Source organism: Saimiri boliviensis, chromosome 8 (assembly GCF_048565385.1).
Source record: "Saimiri boliviensis isolate mSaiBol1 chromosome 8, mSaiBol1.pri, whole genome shotgun sequence".
Taxonomy (NCBI): Eukaryota; Metazoa; Chordata; class Mammalia; order Primates; family Cebidae; genus Saimiri; species Saimiri boliviensis.
This window is the reverse complement of record NC_133456.1, coordinates 6,152,300-6,169,169: the sequence shown is the minus strand read 5'-3', so window position 1 is coordinate 6,169,169 and position 16,870 is coordinate 6,152,300. Positions and strand designations below refer to the sequence as shown.

At 41.7% G+C, this 16,870-nt stretch overlaps 1 protein-coding gene across 11 annotated transcripts in view; it reads right to left on the bottom strand.

The window, feature by feature from the left end:
- The window catches only part of ERC2 (ELKS/RAB6-interacting/CAST family member 2), a 970,127-nt gene that overhangs the window by 175,977 nt on the left and 777,280 nt on the right, over positions 1-16,870 (bottom strand). For 2 of the 11 annotated variants that reach the window (XM_074403643.1, XM_074403642.1), the window contains exon 18: positions 5,836-5,901. The exons of the other annotated variants lie outside the window; for them this stretch is intronic. In XM_074403643.1, the coding sequence (XP_074259744.1) occupies positions 5,875-5,901 (27 nt within the window). In that variant the 3' untranslated portion in view covers positions 5,836-5,874. The remainder of the gene's footprint in view (positions 1-5,835; positions 5,902-16,870) is intronic. 11 annotated transcript variants of the gene reach the window in all.

Genomic DNA, 16,870 nt, shown 5'->3' with positions numbered 1-16,870 from the left:
AATATACTTAGAATTTCAAGATGGGGAGCCAATTATCAAGAACAATCAAAATCTCATACTGTACCCCTTAACCCACAGAATTCTTCATCCCTAGAGATCTCGGGGTTAGACTGCAAGAGCCAATGGCAACTTCCTCCTCTCATTAGGCCCCTTTCAACCTTCTATAACTCCTGGGTTTTTGTTTTTCCACAGATTGCTGCCCCTTACATGTCTCCTTATTCTATAACTACTGATTTTGCTTTGCAATCTCCTTTTCTTTAAGAGTTAGAGGAGCCACTCACTCTTGAAATTAGACTTCAGCCATGCTTTAAACTCATCAGCCTGCACATTACTGCAGTAAGAGGACAGAGATTCCCCTGCTGATACGCAGGAAAATGGAAAAGCGCCTGGGTCAAAAGCCTGCCTTTCCTTGGCCAGACCGACTGGACATCTGGGGAAAGCAGAACTCCGAGTTCCGTCTCAGTGCCCCCACCACCCCCAACAATGGCCTGCCCCAGCCTTGACACCCAAGGCAGAAATCTGGAGGCATTCTCAAGTCTGTCCTTTATCTTACCTCCTCATCCAAGTCCTTCTGGCTTCACTTCCTAGTCTTACCTCCAATTGATCCACTTGTCTGCATCTCCACTACTGCTGCCCCGGGTCAGCGCCATCAATTCTCTCACAGATCATGGAACAGCCTCTACTTCTGCTCTTCCTGCCATGACAATTCATCCTCTACACAGCAGTCAGGGCTGTTCTACAACATACATCGAATCATGTCACGTCCCTGTTGAAAGTCCTCCAACATCTGCTCATTTTCCTTAGGCTAAAATCGAAACTCTCTACCTTGTCCTAAAAGGCCCTGCATTTTCTGGCCCCTTCCCTCTTCTCCGTCCTCATCTCGCTGTTTTGTGCTCTACCCAGAGTTACAGTTTTCAAGCTTCTTCAGCCCATAAGCTCCTTCCTACTTCCAGCTTTTGCATGCCTGCCTGAGACCACCTCCCAAATGTACACCTTGGCATGGATACCTCCTGACTTGTAAGACTTGGCTTACTAAGCACCTTTTAAGACTTGGCTTAAAACTTACTTCCTTGGAGAGATGCTTGCTGAACATCCTTTCTTAAGTAGGTTCCTCATGTTAATCTCAGTATCTTTCTGGTTTCCATCAAAGGAATGACCAAAATGTACAAGGCTTCTATTGAGATATTTAATTATTTAAGTTCTTTCCCTTGACTAGATGGCAAGATCCACAGGGTAGCAACCATGGCAATCTTTTTTTTTTTTTTTTTTTGAGACATAGTTTTGCTCTTGTTGCCCAAGCTGGAGTGCAATGATGCAATCTTGGCTCATTGCAACCTCTGCCTCCTGGGTTCAAGTGATTCTCCTGTCTCAGTCTCCTGAGTAGCTGGGATTACAGGCATGTGCCACCATGCCCAGCTAATTTTTTGAATTTTTAGTAGAAACGGGGTTTCACCATGTTAGCCAGGCTGGTTTCAAACTCCTGACCTGAGGTGATCCACCTGCCTTGGCCTCCCACAGTGCTGGGATTACAGGCGTGAGCCACCATGCCCAGCCAACCACAGCAATCTTATTCATACAGGCGTGAGCCACCATGCCCAGCCAACCACAGCAATCTTATTCATCATTGGTTTCCTAACATCTAATCAAGAACTTAACCATTTGGTGAAAGAATGGACAAATGAGTGAATAGTAAATAAATGAATGAATAAATGAAGGTCTTAGCAGCCAATGGCACAAGAAAGAGATATATCAGATCCTCAGTTATACAAACTCTGAACAGCTTTAAAAGCACCAGTAGATGCCCCTGTACAGGAAGTGTAAAAGAAAACCTGCACTTTGCATAGAAACCTCCACTTTGTATAGCAACCTCTGCTTTGTATAGAGCTCAGGGCTCTTTCCTTCACTTTTTTTTCTTTTTGGCAGTCGCTAAATTTCTCTAGTCCCCGGACAAGCACAGGCTGAGTGTCCAGACCCTGTCTGCTAAAAGAAGGCAGGGCAAACATGAACTTCCTAGCCAGAATAAAACATCTCCTGCATCCTTCTTTCATTCTTCCAGAGGGGAGGCACGGCAGGGAGTTCCACTGGGCCTTCCAGCACTGCTTCTATTTGTAAAACATCCCTTTCTCATGTCTAAATGTTCTGGGATTGTATTTTTAGTCACCATAACATTGTCCATGTGCTGGTGGCATACAGCTACAATTCTTCATTTTGAACAGGCTGCATCTACTAGCATCACAGCCCCATGCCAAAACTTGTTAATGCCACATCTGTATTTTTATGAATTGGGTCCTAAATTTGCATATGTTTTCAATCAAAAAAGACTAATCCCTTTCTAGTGGTTTAAGAAATAAAAACTTGTGTTCTCTGCTCAATTATAAGAGTTCACAGTAAAAGCTCAAACATTCAAATGTCAAGGCAGATGTGGCACTAAATCTCACAAGGTGCCTCGATTTGCTCGTCCATTGCCCACTTCGTTGATGTTCACAAACCCAAATGTCTCTGGGGCTGGGGTGGGGGCATCCAAGGAAAGCACCTTCATTCCATGCGAATGAAGAAGTATTTGCAGATACAAATGATACCTACATCAAGTGGATTTCCCTGAAGGAAAGTTATGGAGAATTGAGTGGCTGCTTTTCACACATTTTGCAAGGCAAGATAGATAGGAAATACAGTCAGGGCTCCAAGAGCACATTTTCACAATTGAAAGTATATGTGCCTGTGGGGTTTGGGAGTTTGGTGGTGAGAGGCATGGTTGAATATGCATTGCCAGAGATTCCTGTGAGGGCAACAGCTTGCTGGAAATGTGATCCCATGGAGTCGCTAGAAGAAACCCAGAACAATGAGGCTGGTCACAGGTAAATCTTAGACGTAAGAAAACAAGAGTGTGGATGATCCAACAGGGAGGGAGAGTATAGAGAGAATTTGGAAACAGAATATAGGAATATATGGTGGGTGCAAGCAGCCTCGACTACATAATTAGTGGCACTCAGGGCAAACGAACATGAAAATTTCAAGACGGTGACAGCAGAGTTTTAACCTAAGAGTGGAGCCCTTCTCAGTGTAGGGCCTGTGGACTGCACAAGCCACACGCCGAGAAAACCAGGCCTGGGTGTGAGGTTTAAGAGGGGAAAGGCTAGCTCTAGGGGCTGTCAAAACTCTTTCGTAAAGTAAACTTTCCCCAGTCCACTGTGGGCTCGGAAAATACCACTCTTGAATGATCATAGTGAGACAAATAAATCATGTCTGGACTTTGGTCTCCAGAAGCGGCAAAAAAGGGAGGAGCTGATGGGGTTGTTATGCTAATTCCAATTTGTTGTAATTTTTAGAGAGACTTTTTCTAAATTATGATTCATTTCAGCACCAGAACTCCAGATTCAACTCAGAGCCTTCTGATGCTATTATGAGTATATTACTGATGCCTAGTAAAATAACATCTTGTAATGTTTCTTTTATAGGGGCCATAAATCAAAACATTCAAAACAGTTAATTTTTAATGTGCCACTATTATCCATCCTTAGTTATAAATTTAATGTCTCCTAAGGCCTCATGGATTGTAATGCAACTCAAAACATGCAACAGCTGCTCAAAAACAGAAGGCTCCCCCAGTATCTCATTATTTAAATCCTTAAAGATATGGTTTTAAAAGCCTGAGGATATCTAAGCAAACTTGTTTAAAGGAGTCATAAAGAAAGATAAGTAGTTTTCCTCTGAAGCATATGAAATTTATTACAGCATACTAAAAAAGGATTCTGTATTGACTAAATTTCTAAAAACATTTATTTTCTGGGGTGCATGGTGTTTCGGGAAATAAAGGGGATAAATAGGGCTTAACGCAATTGTCTGCATTTGCCTTAAGCAAGGCAAGATTTTCTATTGATCCTGGAACCAATTCCATCATGAGGATAACAACACTGTTCATATCTCAGGGTGTCATGAACCTTGTGACAGGACAATAAAAAATCTCCATTATTCCAGGGGACATACAAGTGCAGCCTAGCACCCTGATTCTCATGATGGCAGAAACAGCTTCACAGAAGAGCCCCAAGTAGGAGCTCTACTTTTCAAGACAACTCCCAAACTCTTAGAAGTCTCCTTTACCTACCTACCCTATGCATGTTTGGGGCAGGCTTCACATGTTTGCTTTTTAATGCCATAAAACCCTTTCTTCTCATTTCTTTTTACTTTAGGTCAATCTCTACTTTTATTAGCTTTTCTGTGTGAGTAAATATGACATTTCTCTTAATGTTTTCCCTAGATAGAGAACTGCTCCCATAGAACATCCAGAACTTCTCTGATTTCCCCACTTCCTCATACTAACATGCTTTCCTATGGAATGATTTTGCATCTGGAAGTGTTCATTCCAGCGCTGTTTTCCCCTTTACCAAGAAAATGGAGAAGAGATGAGATACTCCTGTATTAACATGAAGCAGGTTTTACTGGCAGCAAATGGATCCAGGAGGCATTACATCTTTACTATATAAAAGATGTTGTACCTAAAAACAACCATCCTGTGAACGTCCCCCTCAGTACCAAAAAAAAGCAAACTGACCCATTAGTGGGACCAATAACAGGTTCAACTAAGAAGTAAAACACAACAATGAAACTCACCCACAGGCAAAACTTCCAGTTCTAGGTAAAACTTCACCTGAAGTACCACTCACCATGCTATGCGAAGAAGGCAAGACTCAGGGGAGAAACACACATGCTTAAGTTATCCCAAAGAATTGTCCCACACCTGCTGATTCTCCAGCACTGTGACATTTCATGCTTGTCCCAGAATAAAGAACTATGCATTGAATACTTTCTGATCAGAAAAATTCACTATGGCACACAACCTACTACATTCCTTGTTCAGAATAAAATGTCATTTGTAATGTCGTCAGGTTTAATACCATATTCTACGTAGCCATATGTATATTCAACTCCAGGGAGCTTGTGACTTGGTGTTAAACAGACTTCAGTACACAGGAGAGGTGCAATTCCCAGCAGCAAAAGTTGCTAGACTTCAACGTTCCATTTATAACCATGTGGTAATTACATGTGCCACTATTCAATCGTTAATGCAGACAGGACGTAAATAAAGGGTGAGCTCTTAATAACTAAAGATCAGCTTTTAAAAGTATAAAACCCTCCAATAAATACAAATGTGTGCAAAGCCCCAGAGAAGTATAATTTTTAAAAAGCAACAGATAAAATGTCACTAATGAGACCTGCTAATAAGAATATTTCTATTCTAATTCATTTAAAGAGTTACAGTTACCCATTCACCATTACTATGCCTTGATCCTTGTGTTTTCTTCAGAACTGCCATAGAAGAGATGGCACAATCCATTAAACAGGCTTCTTAGAGATGATAGTTTCAGCTCCATGAAGATAGATAGTTTTATTTTCCTTATTCCTTGCCAAACATTTGACACAACCAGAAGGACGTGAGAGTCACACCACACTGGCATATCTGGTAAAAGCAAGCAGTCGGCTGAAAACCACGACTGGAGAATTGTGACAATTTCTGAGTCCACAATCATGCCTTAAAAAGTGTGTATAAATCCTAGTAAGGGCATAGTTTACATCTCAAATAACATAGAAACATTTGAATCGTGCTAAACCCAGCCCCAACAAGGCAGAGCGGTAATGTGATCATGGGGTGGGGAGGTGAGGTAGGATGGAGGGGGCTTTTGGGAAGGGTCGGGGCACGCGGACATTCTGCGCTCACAGAACACGGTAGCAAACACAGGGCACAATTCACAAACATCAGCGAGCACAATTGAGCACGCACACAATACAACACTAGAATGCAATTTTTTAAGAAAAATGATATAAAAGATGGTTTCTCACCCCTCAAAACAAAACTGGAACTTTGGTCTACAGGCCCGGCTATGCCCATATGCCCTCCTCGTCATCCTGCGGCCGGCCCGAGGTGGGGAGGTGCACAGAGAGGAGGGGAGCACCAGAATGAAAGAAGAGAAGGTTAGTTACACCGAGATGCACTGGAAAGGCACACTAATCTTCACTTTGTATTTTAATCTTAAAGACTGAGGAAAAAAATCCCCAGTAACTTAAGTTCCACATCACCGACTTGTCAAATACATAACCAAGTTTTGTATCTATGGCAACCCACACACAAAAACATTCCACCCACCCAGCTCTGACTCTGTGTCAAGATTGGATTAGAAGATTAAAATTAGTCTACATTAGCAGATGATTATTTTTTTGGAAGGCATGCAATCTGAATTGCATATGCCTAAGGAGTAGATTAAACCTTTTAAGTAAGCAAAGAAGTAATTATAGTAATCAAATACCCTTAATTTCTCTTAAGCTTAAAGTATCAATAAAGGCTGAAGAAGAATTAAAAAACACACACAACTCCATCTACTTGGGTGGAACAAACTTTTCAGCATGCGATAATTCATATTGGTTATTCCACAAAGGCTCAAACACGCTGCGATCTTCTTAGTTGACAGATTCTATTTTGCTCTCAGCATGAAAGAGGATGCACTTGCGATGGAATGATTAGACAGTTGCATGGAATGATTATACATTTGCAATCAAATAGTTTCAAAGAAAAGAGAGGTAAGCTTTCAATTAGTAGAATGCTTGTAGAAAGAAAGTTTTGCTTAACTTAAAATTGTGTTCAACTATGGATAAACTGAAACTCCTTTGGCTTGAATTCTTGTTGAAAAATGTTTCCAAAATAGCTCTGGTAACTTTCCTCACTTAGTGAAGTGGCTAATACACAGGAAAATGGAATCTTTGAAGACTGAACTATATCCACCATAGCAAAGTCCCTGTTTTGAACAATTCTCACAGTTTAATGCAAGGATTGAAACGCAGCCTGGTGTCACACTTAATTTGAGAGCTGCAATTTTTAATAGATCTCCAATGAAGTCAGATTTTGCCATGATTTGCTTCTGGTTTTGAAAATCAGAAAGAGGAAAAAAAATAACTTGGAACATTTTCTCATTATTTGACTCCTTATTGGTTAAGCTGTCATATTATTAGGTTGAATCATATGAAAATGCCAATATTTGGCCATTTTTGCTTAGAAAAATAGCAGTTTCATACAGTTTGACCTAATCTGGCCAATAGGCCTAGTCATTATCATCTATTCAAAGATTTATTTTTCAAGTGACTTTTTTTTTTTTTTTTTTTTTTTTTTTTTGAGACGGAGTTTCGCTCTTGTTACCCAGGCTGGAGTGCAATGGCGCGATCTCGGCTCACCGCAGCCTCCGCCTCCCGGGTTCAGGCAATTCTCCTACCTCAGCCTCCTGAGTAGCTGGGATTACAGGCACGCGCCACCATGCCCAGCTAATGTTTTGTATTTTTAGTAGAGATGGGGTTTCACCATGTTGACCAGGATGGTCTCGATCTCTCGACCTCGTGATCCACCCGCCTCGGCCTCCCAAAGTGCTGGGATTACAGGCTTGAGCCACCGCGCCCGGCTCAAGTGACTTTTAATACAGTTTATTTACTTTATAGTTCTATGTATTTTGTTTTATGCATTTAAAAAAATACTCTGAGAAGAGATTCAGAGAGTTCATCATACTGCCAAAGGGATCCATGGCCCACAAAGGTTAAGAATCCCTGACTGACTTGAGTCTATCGAGTGATTTGCACAGAGTCCGAACTGGATAACGCAGTACGAATTTTCACTCGACAGCTTAGGTAGGAATATTCTGGCAAAAAATAAAATACATTGATTATTTTAGCTAGGCCTTCCTACATAAAAATTATCTGTGTTTATTATTAAACAGTCTAATAATTGCTCTTGGCAAGAAACTTCCCTTTCCCTATGTGACTTAGGAAAAAAGTACTTTTACATTCATTTAACTTCCTCTCTGTCCCTGGAGAAAAGCAAAGTTGATGTTCCTTTTCATCTTCATAAAGCGGGAAAGTTTATAGCATGAGACCCTAGGGTATTCATAAATGGGTTTCAAGGGGTCTAGCAACCCCTTGAAATTCAATGAAGAATGTTGTTGAGTATGTGCACAAATATATTTCTCTGAATGGAGGCCCTAGCTTTCATCATAAGATTCTTGACCCCCAAAATTGCTGCTGTAGAAAAACTCCAAGCATAGAAAGATGCTATGGTTTGCCAAAGTCGCAAGGCAAAATAGGAGGCTTTCTCTAAAATACAGCTTACAGCCCCTGTGGACTTCTTCCTAAATAGCTACAAAATAACTTTCCTTGCAGAGCAGTTTATTTCATTTCACATTTAAAACCCAATAGCATGCATACATTCATTTTGTTCCAAATCCATTCCTATTGGGTTTTAACTTTTAGAGAAGAAAGTAAGCAAAAGAAAAGCCACTGCCACCAAAACCTACTACTATTTTCTTAACAGTGAAATGTGGTCTAATGTAAATCACTTTTAGCAAATTAAATACATTAAAAAGCGGTAATTAATTATGATTGAAACAGACAGGAGTTGTAGTTTGAAAATACACGCTGCCAATATCACGACTACTGTTCCTCGTCCACCATAGGAATAAAAAGGAGCTCCCAGATGTCGAGGGTTATTAAAAACCAGATGCTCAGATCGACATCTTGTATGCTGGTGAATAAAGTAAAGAAACAGGACAGTCCAATGTAAACTTTGCTAACATTTAATGTGGCAGAAATGTGGATAAATTCCTTTCATGAACTCAGAATACTATGCATTTTTAAAAGTTTTTAGTGTTTTAAAGTTTAAAGTTTTTAAAAGAAAATAGAGATGTGGTGGCCCTTTTCTGGTCTCTCTAATCTTCAAAGCTTAAACATGAATTGACCTTCATTGCCAAGTGATCTGGGTCAGAGTGAGTGTCCGTTTAGGGAATAAAAAACAAAAATGCAGGAGCTAATCAGTGCAGGAGCTCCGAGTCTTTCCAAACATAGGCAGCTGTTTCACTGCTGCGCTGCCTGCATCTCTGTATGCAAATATTATGCTCAGCAACCTTACTGCACAGACATGTAAATTTGGGGATCAAAAATAAGAAACAGACAAGTATCACTTGATCCCTATCTTTATGCTAAGTTGTTTAGAAATACTCGGAGTTTTACAAAGCATCTATCAGGCCTGGGACAGTCTGTTTCCTTTCCTTGTTTTTCTGTTTCCAAATCTACTTTGCAGTGGCTGTTCTGAATGCTGCTTGGTGTTTGATCCCTTGTGTGTCCTTTGTGAGTGATTGTTCTGCCATGAGTTGCCAAAATATCTGGATGGGAAGAAAGACTCTAGTCCATCAGTCATCTGCATGCTTTTGTTCATCTGGGGATGGGAACATCCAAGGTGGACTGAAGCCCAGAGCACAGTGACCACAAAACACAGTAAATTCTGAAGGGGAAGAGGTTTAACTGTCAAATAACCCCAGGATACATATACAGTTCCAGGGATGATGTGACGTACAAGGGACCTTGATGGAAATCCTGTAGTCCCAGATGCTGCGCCCTAATGGGATTCTCTAAATACTGAGATAAGGCAAAATCCCCCACCAATGGGCTGCTCACAGTGGCTATGCTTATGACAAGCTCTAAAGGCAAAGGGACTGAGTCATCATTGACAAGACAAGAGACTTGCTGTTGTGGGGTCCGGGGGCAGGGGCATGTATTAGCTCCAGCAAAGAAGCTCTGAAAAGAAACTCTATAATCTGACGTGATAAATGGTCCACTGTAAACCTTTAATCGGTCTCCATTTTGAAGTATTAGGTACAGCCAACAAGCAAACCTGAGGCCACCACTAGATTTTGTTTTTGTTTTTTTTTTTAAACACCTACAATTCTCTTTGAGTTGAGAGCTGGTTTTTTTTTTGTTTGTTTGTTTTTTTAAATCAAAGAATTAAGTTCTTAATGGGTATCTTACTGTCACACCTGTCCTAGCAAGGAAAGAGAGTAGAATCAGGGAAGTATCACTTTCAAGTAGCCTACTGCCTTTCCGGGAACTCAGCCGAGGTCTTTGCCAGAAGTTCCACCTGGCTTCCTTGCTGGAAGGGGTGCGAGGAGACAGATGATCCCAGTTGTAACTAAGTCTAGTGTAGGCGATCTTCAGACTTGCCCCCACTCCTACGTCTTTCAAGGCTTCTCTAAAACTTTCTGAAACTTCAAGCCCCAGGACTTTGCAAAGTTTGGCTGCACAAGTCATGAAAGCAAAATCACAGTGTGGAATTTACGATGTGCCCTGATCCTGGGCTCAACCAAAGCAGATCCTGTTAGCATTTCCAACTGCAGGCTTGGCCACAGCTGGGAAAAACAGACAAAAAAGGAAAACAATAGGCTTAGGCATGAGCCTGGCAAAGTGGGGCACTGCGCTACATCAGGGCACTGGTAAGTTTTCTCCTAGGGTCAAGTCCAGACCTTCCCTCTGGAAACCATTCATTGTAGTTTTCATCTCTCCTGCTTCCTGGAATGCTTAGTCCATGGACGAATGTCTCTGTTCAGGTGATGGGGTCAGGTATGGCTATAAATTCTTACATGACTTGTATTTATTATAACCTCTGGGGCCTATTTGCAGGTAAGGTCCCCCTAAAAATAGGAAAGTCCTAGCCAGGTTCAGAAATCTACTTCCCGCTCTTTTAAAAATAAATGTTAGCTTATTTCTGAGCTGTGCTAGAGAAGAGCCAGTGTGTATTGCCCCTCTTCCGGTTAGAAAGAGGGCTGACGGCTTTGTGTGTTTCCTCTCTGAGTCTTGCCGAGGCCCGGTGACACAGGTGTCAGGAGGCTCTTTGTGCAGATGTGGAAAGGAAGGCTCAGGGAGGGAGGTCAGGTATGGCTATACCTTGGAGCTTACCAAAGGACACCTGGCCAGATGCTGTGGAGCCAGGGTCAAATTCCAGTCCTTCCAACCACAAAAGTACACCCTTCTGACTCTACCACGTGAGCTGTGAAGCCACAGAAAGGAGAGCTCACTTTGACCCCAAAAGGCATTTGTTGGTTCTGCTTAGCTGGGCTCTAGAGTACTTTGAACTTGGTTCTGCCTTCCTTCCAAACTGTTGAAGACCCTGTTTGGAACTGGAAGCTACAACTTAAGTTGGGTCCTTCCGGGCCCTTGGAAGAAAAGAGGTCTTCACTTGCAAGTGGAAGCTATTTACGTGGACATATCAGTAGCGCCCCAAGACAGTTTAAGATCTCTGAGGGGAAAGGCAGCACCTTTACTTCCTTCATACTGTGCCACAACTCTCAGATGTGGGAACTTAGATATTTCTAAATGAGTAATTATGGAAGGCTCAGTTCTCACTGTTTTGAAGGACTAGATTCCTCTGAAGGAATATGCTGCCTGGATTCCAGAGTTCTTTACAATTTCCAAGATTGTGTTGACTGTGTCTCCTCAGAATGACTCTTTCCCTCTTTTGCTGCACCAGCCACATCTCTGGTTTATTCTTCTACCCACAAGTGGTGAAAGCGGAACTTCACAGGCTGAGGGTGGAATACAGCAGGAGATGTTCATATTTTAAGGGACACAACGGGGTGTCTCTCAAGGGAGAGGCAGGGACTGGGGAGGCTGTGCAGCCTGTGCTGGTTCTTCTCAGCAAGTCCACCTCACAAGGACACATGGAGGCAGGGCAGCCACCCGAGACTTCTTTGCCAAGCCATCAAGAATGTTATAGAAGCTTGGGCGGCCTTTTCCTTCATTTCTATTATAGCATGTTTAGGTGCTTCCTCAATTTTTTTTTTTTTTTTTTTGCATCATCATTATAGGGAAAATTGAAGAAACCAGTTTTCTATTTCCGTCAAGCAAAAGTAGCTGTGACAAACTAGTCTGTGGTGCAGTGGGCCACTTCACGCAGCTCAAGGACATCAGGAGCCCATGAGAATGAAGATGAGAATGCTGGAAAGCTCTATGTTGGCCAACAATATTGCCTGGGAGCTTAAAGTCAACATCTGCTAAAAGTGGAACCATTGCCAGAGAACCATAAAAAAGGGTGGGAGTGAAGACAGGCTTTATTTTTGCTTTGCTCCTTCATCGATCAGTCATTAACACTTGGCTTTGTTTAACACAGTGAAAATTATGTTTTTAACATGAGTCTGGTTCTGCCATTTCCTTCATGGTAGACAACCAGATTTCCTCTTGACTCTTCATTTCCTCAGTTGCTTAAAAAAGAAAATGGGACTACCATATCCTGGTCCTGGCGCTTCATAGGGTTGCTGTGCAAATTAAACTCAATAATGTAAATTAAACCATTTTGTGGATGTTACAGACTTAGACCAACATAACTAGGCATATCATTCCCGTTGGTAGCATTAATAATTACTAGTAAAACAAATTATCTGATATCACACTAAGGCTGAAGGCAAAACTGTGTGTAAAAAGGCTCTGATGGTGTATCAAACAATTCTTAAATATTTTAGCATCTCTGGGCTGTTCAAAACTAGACTTTATTAAGATCATTAATAGATGGATGCCCAAATTGGATTTTTTAAAAATGCTATTGGTCTGTAAGGTGGTTTCCTAAAAAGAGCAGACTTTGTGAGTGTGTGCAAGGTATGTTTAAAGGGTGTTTCCTCCTCTCTTTCCTCTGCTGTTCCCTTATCTTTGGAGTGCTGCAAGTGCCTGGAGTGTTGTAAGTCAAACATGATCCCTATTACATCAGTTACAGAAAAAAAGAGAGGCAATGGTGTTTAGCAATATAAAATGGATTTCCCTGCTTCCTGACATTTCAAGGTTGGCCGCCCCCTCTCAATGGGGGAGCTGAAGTGCTGCCTCTTAGACAAATGCGACTGGATTAAAGCAGCAAGTTGAAAAGAAATCAACTCTCCAATGTTGCCAAGATGCATTGCATCTGTAAGCTGGGGAGCACAGGCTGTATCTGAAAACCCCTGGTGACTCAAAAGATACGGCAACAAATCTCTTAATGTAACCATAATACTGCAAACAAGGTGTAAAACCTACACAAATCTATTAAAAAAAAAAAAGAAAGAAAAAAAAAAAAAGAAAAAAACACTTTACCCCAAATAGAGGACGACTGAACGAAATCTTCAATAGGCTCAAACCTCCTTTAAGAAAAAATCCTTTTCTAACCGGAGGATCCTGATGCATTAGGCAGATCTGCATTTTTCCCATACATGAAGACCCTACCTGGCAGGGCTTACTAAATCGTGCCCTCATGTACTTACATGCAGGGAATTAACATCACGCCCAAATTAAAGGGCTCTGACAATAACCTGCTCATCTGCAAAGCCAGCTTCCCAACTGCTGCATAACCCCGCCTCCCTTCCTCTCCTGTGGCTCTTAATGGTTGGGTGAGCATGTAACTGCTGGTAGAGGAAGGAGGCAGTTAAATACCTCCCACGACAACAGTTCAGACATTTGTCCCCATTTCCTTCTTTACCTGTGGCCTCACAGAGAGCCACGGCAGGGCTACTCTACAGCTTCTGCTCTTAAAAACAAGCAAACAAATAAACTGCCACTTTTATTTCCCAGTGGTGGGAAATCACATATGCCGTCTGGCTCACTTTTGAGTAGTTTTGGGAGGTTTTTAGTAGTCTCTGGGGAGTAAAGAAAAAAGAGACATCTGTGATATCTTTCTATTTCTTAGCCTGCTGAGTTTTAAACACAGTATCCTCCAATCTACTTGTGAGAAAGGAATTACTGGGCAAGAGGCGAGTGGCTCACAAGAGCTATTTAAAAATGCATGCCAGGATATCCTTGGCTGCAGTTCTGAGAGGACTGGCCCAGGAGTGCCGATGGTGGAAATCTCTGAACCCTTCTCCCATGCAATACACATCAGCACCAATAAGAGGTTTCTTCATGGGTTGTTGAATTTGAAGGCTTCATCCCTACGTGAAACCAAAACTTAAGGCTTCTTCCAAGAAGTGGGCCATGAAATTAGATTTGCAATGCAAAAAAAAAAAAAAAAAAAAAAAAAATCTACTGACTCTTATCTGGGTAAGCTTTGGCCATAATAGCTTGGTTGGAAAACTGATATTAAAAGCCTAAAACACGTAACTTTTCTTGCCAGGTTACTATCTTGGGGGTCTGAAAATTTCTGGTTTTCTGGATGTTCCGTAACTATACTTTAGTAAGCCCTGATATACGGTGTTAATTTTTCTTCAGTGGAGGAAACATGAAGATATATGTATGTTCACACACACATATATATGTATATGTAACGTATATTCAAACATGCACTCAGAGGAAGTTAGGGAGGGAAATTTCTAGTTAAACATGATCTTGTGAAATTCTTCCATATGTGGAAAAGTCCTCCGTTCATCTGACATAGAGCGATACATACATATATACACACAGGATGCTATGTATACATTTATCTCACATTCATTTAACCTCAAACATAAAATAAATTCTTTTTATTCTTCCCTAAGCAAAAGCTAGGAATAACAACTCTATATACAGAATCCATCTTCTGGGGGCAACAGCAAGTTGGACCCCCTTGCCTGTCTCTTAGAATTCAAAGGGCTGTGCTTCGATTAATTTGCCAGTGGAAAGTGCAAGGGAAGCAGAGCATCAATCAAGAAAGCTCGTCCTGCATTCACAGAGAGGGGCTCAGTGGGAGTAGGGGATCCCATGGCCTCAAGCTGGCACACCCCAGGTGGGGCTGCTGTGACTGCTTCATTCTCCTGATGGACCGTGAGACCCCACCAAATTCTTGTGAACTAACACAAAATGCAGAAGGGAGAGAAAAGCAGGTGGGTTTTATAAAAAAAATATCTAGGGGCAGGAAACACATGGGCCTGGAGATGTCACCTGCCTCCAGCCACAACAGCGATGAGGGCCTAATTGCAGGGATGGCTGGAAATTCCCCTCATTTGGGAAAGCTCTATAGGATGCTGACTAATTCTACCTGAGAGCAGTGCCCAAGGCTCAGGTGTGTGCATAATGGACGGAGGTAAGAAGGTGTGCTTTTCTTTTCTGAGCCAACTCTACCTTATGGCTCTCTTGCCTGTAGGAAGAGGGGAGAAGGGACATGTTCAGGGACCAGAAATCTCAAAACCAAGATAGTGAGTGCTTCAGCCTCTCTGAAGCAGAATATAGGTTCAGTACTCTAAGCATCTGCCTATATGCAAGAATCCAGAATCCAGAATCCATGTGCAGAAAGGAAAAGCAGATTTCTATCAACCGTTGTGAGTTGGGTCACTGAGATCATTTTATAGTATCTTAAAATACAATCTACATATCAGTTCTGTGACTACCAGTTTGAAGAGAAGGCCAAATCTAGGCATGGATTCTTTAGTACCCAAGAAAGTTGATGGCTTATGGCAAAATTACATGTATCCTAAGCAGAATTCTATGGGAATTTTTAGCAGAAAATGGAAGTGAACATTCAATGCTCTGAAATATGTCCAATGGTACAAACATATACCTTGGCAGAGAGCCAACACATGCTGGAACCACACAGTCATCAGGAGCAGCAGAGAAAGGACCAAAGATTACTATTTATATCCACAGACAGATTCTGGAAATCACCAAGTAGATGGGTAATATTTAGGATTAGGGCAATCAATTTCCTAGAACTAGATCCATAGAATGGGCACCTTAATGTTCAGAACGCAAAAGGGAAAACCTAGCTTCTACCACAGAAAAGTCACTATCTGAAGGTACCCCTAGCACCCTGGCTGATCTGACAGCAGCCCTTAGCAGAATAAAGCATCCTCTGTTTTGCTCTGGGGGCATGGTTTGTTCCAGATCCTTGCATGTTCAGAGGCTCAGGGGAGATTGAGCAAGGGAATGTGAGTCCTGGCAATCCACTGCCAAGAACCCTCTGTGATCCACAGCAGTTTCCCTTCCTCTTCGGGACAGTCTCTCCACCACTTGAGGATCTCATTCTGGTGATTCCATGAAAGTAGGAGAGTTTGCAGTTGGCACAGGAATAGCAGGAATAGAGAAGAGTAAAGGGGAACAGGTAAATGGGGGGAAATGGAAGGAATAAAGTCATAAAACAGAAGAATGAAAATAAAGACAATGAAAGCCGGGGCAAATGGATAGAGAACGTTTGAGATGACGTATTTTCTTTCTTTTTTCTCTTTTTTGAGATGAAGTTTCACTCTTGTTGCTGAGGTTGGAGTGCAATGGTGCAATCTCAGCTCACTGCAACCTCCACCTCCCAGATTGGAGCAATTCTCCTGCCTCAGCCTCCCAAGTAGCTGGGATTGCAGGTGTGCACCACCACACTGGGCTAATGTTTATATTTTTAGTAGAGATGGGGTTTCAGCATTTTTGCCAGGCTGGTCTTAAACTCCTGAACTTAAGTGATCCACCAGCCTCAGCTTCCCAAAGTGTTGGGATTACAGGTGTGAGCCACCATACCCGGCCAAGATGACATTTTAATTCAATTTTGGAAAATAAACAAAATAGGACAAAATTTACTACAATTCAGTGGGAAAGGGAAAAAACACAATTGCACTCAAGAATAAGTGAATCCATCATAGTTGTGCAATCATAAACACATAGGGTTGCATAGTTGTATCCAAACAGGTTTGCCACCAAGGTACAGTACTCAGAGACTTAGGGTTTCATCTGGGGCCTGCTGATTTTCAGTTTTGTGACTCTGGATCATTAACAACCTGAGTTTCTCTGTTTATACAATGGGGATACTTCCATCTGCCCTTCCTATTTCCTGAAGCAACTATGGGAGCAGTTCATTCGACAGACATATACAGAGTACCTAGTAAGGGCCAGACGCATGTGAACATGCAACAAATAACCAAATATAAAATGGGAAATTCAACCAAATTTTTCTGTAATTGATCTTGTAAGTATCATGTCTCTATGCTCCTAAACTCATAGCCCTCGTTTAGAAGTAGGTTTTCTGGAAGTAAAATATAAAATTTAAATATGATCAGAAAGTCTTAAAAGTGGTCAAAATCCCTCGAGCTCTCCAACACCTATGAGCAAGTATTTTCATTCAATGAAAGAGGAAGAGGAAAGGAGAGTTTTCTCTTGGGCTTTC